This window comes from Sciurus carolinensis, chromosome 16 (genome assembly GCF_902686445.1).
Source record: "Sciurus carolinensis chromosome 16, mSciCar1.2, whole genome shotgun sequence".
NCBI lineage: Eukaryota > Metazoa > Chordata > Mammalia > Rodentia > Sciuridae > Sciurus > Sciurus carolinensis.
In genome coordinates this window covers 53,142,494-53,152,390 of record NC_062228.1, presented here as the reverse complement: position 1 = coordinate 53,152,390, position 9,897 = coordinate 53,142,494, and the positions used below count along the sequence as shown (strand labels likewise).

Here is a 9,897-nt window from a genome sequence, read left to right as displayed (position 1 = left end):
ATCTTCAGATAAATTCCTTTAACATGCCCCGTTAATAATTTTCTTTTTCTCTTAAAATAGGCCTGAGCTGGTGGGGCAGGGGTCTTTTCAGTCCCCACTTCAGCAGAGCCCCTCTCCTCAGCCCTTGAGGTCCCCAGTCACCACTGGGCTGCCACCAGGTCCTGCTGCAGCCACACCGGCTCCATTCCAGTGCGCTTTGAGCTCGGTGCTGCCCAGCCCACCTTTCCCTGGGGGCGGGAGCAGCCACCAGCGCCCAAGGCTGCCCTTGTAAGGAGGCAAGGCCTGGGGACACCCGAGACACCCGGTTATAATTAACCCAGACACGTGGAGACCACCCCCGACACCTGCTGCCCGTGCCCCCCCAGCACCTCGGGCCTCCCAGAGGAGATGGTAGAGCTTGCCCTAAAAATAACTCCCTTCCCAGCTGGCCTGTCCCCTCCCCAGCGGAAATCTCCCAGTGACACTGGGGGGAGAGGGAGAGGGCAGCCACCGCTGCCAACCCGGCCCTGAGTGTGAATCTCCCTGCTCAGCCGGGCGGCCCGGCTTCCCGCCCTCTGGGTTCCACCTAGGGGAGCAGCGGGCTTCCTGGTCAGCTGCCCTGGCCTCCGGGGCGGCCTGGGCCTTCGCCCTCCATGGGATGGTGGCAGTAGGCAAGTCACCGGCTCTCCGGGTCTCTGTGTCCTCTGGCTAACGGGGCCGCTGGCTCCACCGAGGTCATCGCCCGGGAGCCATCCCCAGATGCAGGCACCCAGCAAGCCCTGAGGGCCCAGGGCTGCCACTGGTCAGGGTCAAGGTCCCTAGGGGCTGAGCAGGGTCCCCAGGAGGGGCCTGGTGGTTGCAGCAGCCTCAGGGGTCAGGGAAGCCTGGCTTCTACGTGCCGGGACATCAGCAGTCACTGTCCCATGTTCCCGGCCGGGGGCCAGCTGTCTCTGCCAGCCCGACTCAGCACTTGGTCGGGGGACCAGCGTGGAGGAGGAGGGGGCGGCCCGGCCCTGGGGCAGCCCATACAAGGCCATGGGCTGGGCGCGAGGCACGCCTGGGTTCAGGGTGGGCACGGTGCCCAGCGATGAGGTGAGAGGCTCGGCTGCCCGCCAGGCCCCTCCCAGCCAGAGTCCCCTGTATAAGGCTGGGGCTGCAGGTCCTTCCCCTGGGTCGCAGTCGCCTGCAGGATACAGACAGCCCCTCTGAGCACAGCCAGCCAGGTACTGCCTGGGGAGTCAGGGTGGCAATCACAGCAGGGTCCCCTGGGTGCCGGAGGCTGACCTGGCGCTGGAAGGGCCTGTGCCTCCTGCCACACTTGGGGTGGGCTGGCCGTGAGGGGGACGGGGGTCTCGGAGTCCTCTCCGCCAGTGTCCCCACTGTGACTTGATATTCTGCAGCAGGAGCCGGGAGGTGTGGGGAGGGATCAGGGGACAGAGGGTCTGGACGGCTGCTCATTGTCACCCCTGCAAGGCGCGGGCGGTCCAGGCCTGTGCTTGGTAGTTTGTCACTAGAACTGGGCACGAGGGCACAGGAGGCACGTCACCTGTCGGGGCTGCCAGGGCAGGTGCTGGGGGCGCCCTGAGCAATGGCGGTCGCAGCCCCGAGACCGCGCGTTTGACTTTCTGTGACTCCTTTGCGTGCCTGTCTGGGGTGTGTCCCTGAGCCTGGAGGTGTGACCGCAGGACTGAGTTTCCCTGGGGTCTGGGTGCGTGGCTCCTGGGGCACCTGCCTGAACTCGGCTCCCCTGGGGTGTCCCTGGCAGGGACGGGGTGGGACACCCTCTGCAGGGAGGAGGTCTGGGTGGGAAGCCGGGGACGTCCTTGAGCCCAAGGCCCACGTGCTGTCCTCCAGGCCGCAGGTCCACCTGCCTTGGGCTGCTGACGAGGCGCAAGCTGAGACGGAGTGTGGGGTGAGGTGGCAGCTGGGGGGGACGCGGAGCCTGCCAGATTCTAAAGATAGCCACGGTGGACAGCAGCTGGAGGCCTTTGGCGGGCCCCTGCCCTCCTGCCCTGCCCCTGCCCTCACCTCACCCGCTCCCACAACCCTCCCTGCTTCCCACTCCTGTCCCCCGCCCACCTCTGTTGGAGGGTCTCTCTTCCTTCCTGGGTCTCGTGAGTAAAATAATACTAAGGATAAGAGCAGTCAAAGTGCACCAGGCCCCAGCTCCACCCCAGGGAACCCCAGGGTTCAACTCAGGAGACCAAGGTTCAGAGAGGCCTATGGATTGTCCTGAGGTGACACAGCAGAGAAATGGCATAGGTGGGATTTGAACTCTGCTCTAACTGAGCCCTGCAGAGCTGGCAGCGAGCAGAAGCAGGGACAGCTGCCCAGCACCCCACCCTGCTCCTCATCTTTTGATTGATCTTCGTGGAGCCCACGTCCCTTCTCTGCTTACAAACTCATTCCCAGTTACACCCTCTCCTCTGCCTCCTCACCAGTCTGCAACAGACCTGTAAAATAGTAATAGCAATAATGCCAAACAAAGTACGCGTACTGTGTGCTGGGCTGTTCCAAGTTCTTGACTTACATTTTCATTGAATCCTTTCAATACTCCCATGAGGTGAGTGCTGCTATGGATCCCCATTTTACAGCTGAGTAAATTAAGGCACAGAGAGGTTAAGCAACTTGCCCAAGGGCACACAGCTAGTCACAAGTAGTAGAGCTGGGATTTGAACCCAAGCCATCCGATTCCAGAGCCTATACTCTTCTCTATGTCACAATATTTCTCTGACCTGGGGGTTCCCTCTTGTTACCCAGTTGGAGAAAACGAGTTCTTTCAATGTTCGTAGAGCTGGCTCACCTAGCCAGGATGTGTCAGGATCAGGGCCCTAAGACCCCTGATGCTTCCTGACGAGACGCAGGGCTCAGAGGGGACAGCTCTTGCTTCAAGTCCCACCGTCTGCCTGACCCCCAAACCTCGCTTGGTTCCTTAGCTGTTCTCTGCCAGACGTGAGCTGCCCTTCCTCTCCTGCCTGCCACCCGGCTCCCCACGCCAACACTGTCACCAGAGAGGTCCGCGGAGCTCCTAGAGAGAGGGACCTCAACTCAGGAGCAGTGGGGTTCTTGACACACGATGCAGAAATGAATTTAGGGACGTCTCAGAAGCACAGGGGGTTATTTAGGAGAGCGATGAATTCACTTGCAGGGAGGATGCGAGCCGTCTGGAGAGTGAGGTGCTCTCGGGTCCCTGGGCTCTTTTAAAGGCAACCGGGTGAGGGGCGGGCCTGGGAACGTCGTGAGGGTGACGTCAGTCTGGTTGTGCTCAGGAGCCTCCAGCGTGCTGGTCTCCAGTATCCAATCAATAGATGACGTGGGAAGGTTTCTTTGTAAAAATTATTTTAAGTTGTTGATGGACCTTTATTTTACTTACTTGTTTATATGAGGTACTGAGACTGGAGCCCAGCGCCTCACACAGGCCAGGCAAGCGCTCTACCACTGAGCCCCAGCCCCAGCCCTGATCTTAGGCTTCTTAAAACACCTTTCTTCATCTGTTTGTGGATGGGCCAGTTAATAGGGCACAGGTAATTTTCATAAGTGGGTGAATTGATTTCGAAATAACAAGAAAAAAGATTGACAGGTTCCCCAGGGGACAGCGAGAGGCTGGGAAAGAACTTTGGCTGAGAACTACCCACCCTGGTCCTTCTCTTTCTCTGCCCACTCCTTCCTGTCCCCCTCAGCCACCATGCCGTTCAGCAACACCCACAACAAGTTCAAGCTGAACTTCAAGCCTGAGGAGGAGTACCCGGACCTCAGCAAGCACAACAACCACATGGCCAAGGTGCTGACCCTTGACCTGTACAAGAAGCTGCGTGACAAAGAGACTCCATCTGGCTTCACCCTGGATGACGTCATCCAGACAGGTGTGGACAACCCAGGTAAGCCACCCCAGATGGGGCACCACGGGGACGGGGGGCGATGGAGGCTGTCAGCTCGCCCCACTCCCTGCTCCGTCTTCCTGTCTGCACATCGGGAAACACTTCGGCCAGTGGCGAGATGCCCCAATGAGTGACACACGGGAACGGCGTGGGGTATGGGCACACGGCACTGGATACATGTGCACAATTAGGCGAGACCCCCGAGGAAGTCACTGAAATTTCCCTGCGTCTCAGTTTCCTCACCTGAAAAATGAGTGCCCATGTTGGGAAAGCACCAGAGTCCCGCAGTCCAGCTCTTAGAGCTGAGCCGGGTAGTGTGTGCACTCCCAGCATCCGGGTTCTTTCTTGAAGAACCCCCTGGAAGAGCAGAGCACCACAGTGACGTCACCATGTGACGCGAGAGGGGCCCCTCTCTCCAGTCCTCTGCTTCCCCAGGTGGGGAACAGGCGAACTTCTGGGATTATAGGCTTGCGCCCTGCACTTGGCAATTCGTTTTGAGATTTTCTCCATGCTCTACCACTGCACTCCATCCCCAGCCCATAACTGGTCTTTCAAGGTTATTATTATTATTATTATTATTATTATTATTATTATTTTAGGCTAAAATGTCATGGTTTGGGAACTCCAGTATAAGGTTTTCCAGTACCTTGTACCTGGTCCCTGAGACTCTCCTTTGCTGCCTCTAGCATTTTCTACTCACCCCAGATGCCACCCCGACCTCTCCTAGTCCTCCCTCCCATCTCAGGGGTCTTGAATGAAGCCCCGCTTGAGAACATCACGCGCGTGCGCACACACGCACGCGCCGTGACAGTCATGGGCCCAGGCCTGCCTTGCCAGGGACAGCACCTCTGACCTCAGTCCGACCCTCCAGGCCACCCCTTCATCATGACCGTGGGCTGCGTGGCCGGGGACGAGGAGTCCTACACAGTTTTCAAGGATCTCTTCGACCCCATCATCCAGGACAGGCACGGGGGCTACAAACCCACCGACAAGCACAAGACGGACCTCAACCACGAGAACCTCAAGGTGGGCTGCCGAGCAGGCTTGGGGTGAGAGGAAGACGCAGAGCAGAGCCGGGGACAGACACGGCGATGGGGGAGGACAGGGCGCGGCGGAGAGGCAGGCGAGAGGCGGGCGGCACAGCTGACAAGGAAAGGGGACAGGCGGGGGCGTCAGAGGTGGGCGCGGGGACAGGGCGAGGGCAGATCCAGCAGAGCGGCGGGACAGATGGAGAGCGACGGAAGTGGGGAGAGGAGGAAGGGAAAGAAGTTTGGGGAAAGAAAAGAAAAACAAGGACAGATGAGGAGGTGTGGGGGGAGAGGGAGAGGGAGGGAGGGGATCCGGGAGGAGCACGGGAACAGGACGAGCTGGGGCAGAACTGGGCTCGCTGGTGGCACTGACTGACCTGCTGTCCAGGGCGGAGACGACCTGGACCCCAACTACGTGCTCAGCAGCCGCGTGCGCACTGGCCGCAGCATCAAGGGCTACACGCTGCCCCCGCACTGCTCCCGGGGCGAGCGGCGCGCCGTGGAGAAGCTGTCGGTGGAAGGTGAGCACCGCCCGGCCCGGCCCGGCCCTGGCCCTGGTGATGGCTGGCACTGTTAGCTGGGTCGCAGGTCCCAGTGGTCAAGACATGAGCAGTCCTGAGACGTCCCACGCCGGCCGCCCCAGGGTCCCCACCTCGGCCCTGTGTGTTCATGCATTCGTGCAGTCTCTGATTGCTCCCGCCCCGTGTGGGGAGCGAGGTGAAGTTGCTCACGGCTCTCACACAGCTCAGCAGGCTGGGAGATGAGGGGAAGCACAGCCACCAGTGAATGAACAAGTGCCACAGAGCCAAGAAATGGGGTGGCGGTGCTAGAGAATGGCTGACGGGAGCGCCCTTAGAAAGGAAGTACTGAGACCTGTTGGCAGGAAGGGACTGCTGGGGAAGGACTGCAAGCAGGTGGACAGAAAGTGCAAAGGCCCTGGGGCCAGAGTATGTGTGGTGGGGACTAGGAGACAGGTGGGCTGAAGCAGGGTGGCCAAGTGGGGATCGAAGTCAGAGTAGTGCCAGTGGTCAGACTCTTTCCTCTGGGCTGTTGATAGGGCTCTGACTTTGACTCAGAGCTAGGCCACTGGAGGGTGTTGAGTGGAGAGGGACAGGGGCACACTTGTATGGATTCCTTGGGCTGCAGGCAATGGCGGGAGCAGAGACTTTGAGGGGGCACCCACCTTGGCCCAGCTGGGGGTGAAGAACAGGCCATGGCAGGGGAAGTGCAAGTGTGTTTGCTGATGGAACCAGCAGGACCTGCAGCTGGCTTGGTCCTGGTAAATATTTAACCACTGGCTCCGTAGGGAAGAAAGTCCTGCTTTCAGGGTTTTCCTGTGATCTAAATCCTTTTACCACGACTAATTGTGAGCTATTAATGTGATGTCTCACACACAGAAGAGATGTCAACCGTAGCATGTCATTATGTAGTATTTCCACCCCACAGACACAACAGCGAAAAACCTCAACAACATACAAGTTTGACAATATCACTCATATGTACTATATGCTGTTATTATGCTACGTAACATATTATGCTAATATATAAAATATTTTATCATATAAAATATATTCTATAGCATAAGGTATACCATATAACATATTATATATAGCATATATAATGTTATGTATTGTTACATATTATTTATTGTTTTATGTATTATATGTACTATATGTAGTATACCATATGAGTAGTGTATAAAATGCATCTAAATATTACATAAATATATATTTTTATATATGCATACAAATCTATCCTTACATAACATATTTTATACATATGAATATATAAACCACTTACAGGCAATTTTAGAATAATTGTTATTAATGGCTCCCCAAATCTCCAAGGCCTGGCCTGCAGTTGTAGTCCCCTGCAGGTGGACTGAATGGGACTATCTGCCTTCTGCACCTGGGGCCTGGGCAGACAGGGGAGGAACAGACTGTCACAGTGTTTAGGTGCCTTTAGGACATGCATGGGGTCAAGTCGACAGGGGCAGCAGTGTGGGTCCCGGGGCGCCCACTGCTGGGTTCAAGGGGGCAGGCTGTTGACCTGTCTCCTGTGGCTCCTCAGCCCTCAACAGCCTGACAGGCGAGTTCAAGGGAAAGTACTATCCTCTGAAGGGCATGACTGAGCAGGAGCAGCAGCAGCTCATCGATGACCACTTCCTGTTCGACAAGCCTGTGTCCCCACTGCTGCTGGCTTCAGGCATGGCCCGGGACTGGCCCGACGCCCGCGGCATCTGGTGAGCCCCCCTCTGCCTCTCAGCTCCCTCTTCCCTCAGCTTTTCTTCCAGTCCCCAGGACCCTCCTTCTCCTCCCCCATGGTCAAAGACCATGACCTTTCCTCCACCCTTGCCTATCCTGGGGTTTGTGTGTCACATTTTGGGAAACTTGGACTAGAGAAGTTAAGAATTCATGGACTTGAACTAGATTCCTTGGGCTCAAATCCCAACTCTGTCATTTACTAACTCTGTGACCCTTTGGCACCTGTAATCCCAGCTACCTGGGAGGCTGAGGATCCTTTGTACCTGGGAATTCAAAGCCAGCCTGGCCAGAACTGTCTCAAAAAAAAAAAAAAAGAAAGAAAAGAAAAGAAAAAAAGAAATGTGACTTGGGCAAATTAATTACCTTCCCCATAATTTCCCCATCTATAAAATGGAGATTCCAATAACTCTTAACTTTTGGAATTCTTGTGAGGACTAAAAGAGCTGATTTATGTGGAACTAATTTAGGCATTCAAAGATTCATAGAAAGCATAACCAGCAGTCATAGTAACAAAGATAGTCCTAATGGCCAGGATGTACCAGGCGCCTGTGTACCCAGGCACTGGTCAGATACAAGCATTCCGAGGTTTCACAATGTGACCAAAAGACTCTTGAATCTTGAACCAGATTCCTTGGGCTCAAATCCCAGATGTAGGATTGCCAAGATTTGTCCTTTCTGATTCCAAGCTTCCATGTGCTAAAGATTCTAAGATTCCAAGAGGTGTGTGTGTGTGTGTTGGGGTCCGCGGGCACACTAGGCAAGGGCTTTATTACTTACTACTCCAAGATTCTTTAATTGAATGATGTTCAAAGATTTTTAAGCCCTAAAAGTCCTTGTTCCCAGATTTGAGGATTTGGATATCCTGTGAGGGCGCAGTCTTTGGGTTTAATTTTCTGCGACAAATCCAGTGTCACTCACCTCATGTCCCTCAGGCCTGCTTTCTTCAGCGCGGGGAGGGCGGCTTGTGTTCAGGCGACAGTGGGGGAATGGGGTTCCCACAGAACTGACTCCCTGGCCTCTTGCCACACCCCACCCTAGGCACAATGACAACAAGAGCTTCCTGGTGTGGGTGAATGAGGAGGATCACCTCCGGGTCATCTCTATGGAGAAGGGGGGCAACATGAAGGAAGTGTTCCGCCGCTTCTGCGTCGGGCTGCAGAAGGTGGGTGTGTGCCCCTCGCGCGGACCTCTGACTGCATCCTGAAGGCCACGCCCTCTTTCCAAGGCCACGCCCTCGAACCGGCTCCACCCCATGCCCAAGGCCAGCCTCCAAGAACCCACCTCCTGAGTCCTCAAGCCCCGCCCCCTCAGAATCCAGCCTCCTTCTGTGGTTGGGCCCCTCCCTGAAGTCTCCGCCCAGTTCTCTAGCTCCGCCCCCTCGGAACCCGGCCTCCATCCCCGTGGGTGTCCGGGCCGTCTGAATCTTGTTGCGGGTGTATTTGGGAGTCCCTGCAGGCGTTGATCCCTGGTCCTCTCCCCCACCTCAGATTGAGGAGATCTTTAAGAAGGCTGGTCACCCCTTCATGTGGAACGAGCACCTGGGCTACGTGCTGACCTGCCCATCCAACCTGGGCACTGGGTTGCGTGGAGGCGTGCATGTGAAGCTGGCACACCTGAGCAAGCACGCAAAGTTCGAGGAGATTCTCACCCGCCTGCGCCTGCAGAAGCGGGGCACAGGTGCGGCCCTGCATGCCCTACACCCCCGTGTCTGGGGCGGGTCCTTTGGGGTAGAGGAAGGGGAGGTGGAGCGGATATCCCCGCAAGTTCTGGGGTCGGTAAGGGCTTTCTCGCCGTGAACCTGTTTCTTCCTCTGGAAAATGGGCGTCAGCTTAGGAGTTAGTATGATATATATGGTTGCCGTGGCCACATAACATGCATTTTGTATACTCGGGGAATCAGTTTCCCTGTCGGTAAATGGGGTGTGGTCAGACTTCGACCCCAGGCAGCAGGGCTCCAGAGCCCACTCTTACACACTTCGCTTTATTTTTAAGTTGGCTGGTGGAGGGACGAGGTACCTAAAGCCAAACACTTGGGCCCCACGTAAACAGACATTAAGGAGGCTCTGTCACGTGTAGGCATTGAATACACGCGCCTGTCGCAGGTGACACGGGCGCGACTTCCGGCCCACAAGCACCGCTGCTCCTTCCTCATGCCTCTGGCCCCTGCTCCCACAGGTGGCGTGGACACAGCTGCCGTGGGCTCTGTGTTCGACATATCCAACGCCGATCGGCTGGGCTCATCCGAGGTAGAACAAGTGCAACTGGTGGTGGACGGTGTGAAGCTCATGGTGGAAATGGAGAAGAAGCTGGAGAAGGGCCAGTCCATCGATGACATGATCCCTGCCCAGAAGTAGGCACCCAGCCCGCCCGCCGCCGACTGCTGGAGCCCGTCTAATCTGAGGACCCCGCCCACTGGAGGCCCAACCCTTCATCCCTTGCTCCGCCCCTTTCCCCAGAGTCCCGCCCATAAAGGTTCCGCTACCTGGACGCTCTCTCCGCACTACTGGGAGTTGCTGTTCCACTGAGTTCCAGCCAAGGGGCTCCACCCTCTGGGTTCTGGCCAATTAAAAACCTCCCTCACGTCGGGTTTCCAGGGCCCCGCCCACCGCCAGGAGCTCTGGCTGATGAGGCGCTCCGCAGCACTTCGGGAGCTCCTGCTTCTCCACGCAAAGCAATAAATAAAAACAATGGTGGCCTTAGCTTGGTGTGGCACAGTATTGAGGGAGGTGGAGGGGGCAATTTTGTAATT

General features: G+C 56.7%; 1 protein-coding gene across 1 annotated transcript; it reads left to right on the top strand.

Moving 5' to 3' along the window:
- The first annotated feature begins 1,047 nt into the window (after positions 1–1,047).
- Positions 1,048–9,847, top strand: Ckm (creatine kinase, M-type). The gene is made up of 8 exons (XM_047527796.1): positions 1,048–1,202; positions 3,660–3,857; positions 4,729–4,883; positions 5,274–5,406; positions 6,956–7,127; positions 8,188–8,311; positions 8,637–8,826; positions 9,324–9,847. Exons 2-8 carry the CDS (start codon positions 3,665–3,667, stop codon positions 9,500–9,502), a joined length of 1,146 nt encoding a protein of 381 aa, XP_047383752.1. The 5' UTR covers positions 1,048–1,202; positions 3,660–3,664; the 3' UTR covers positions 9,503–9,847.
- The last annotated feature ends 50 nt before the right edge of the window (positions 9,848–9,897 follow it).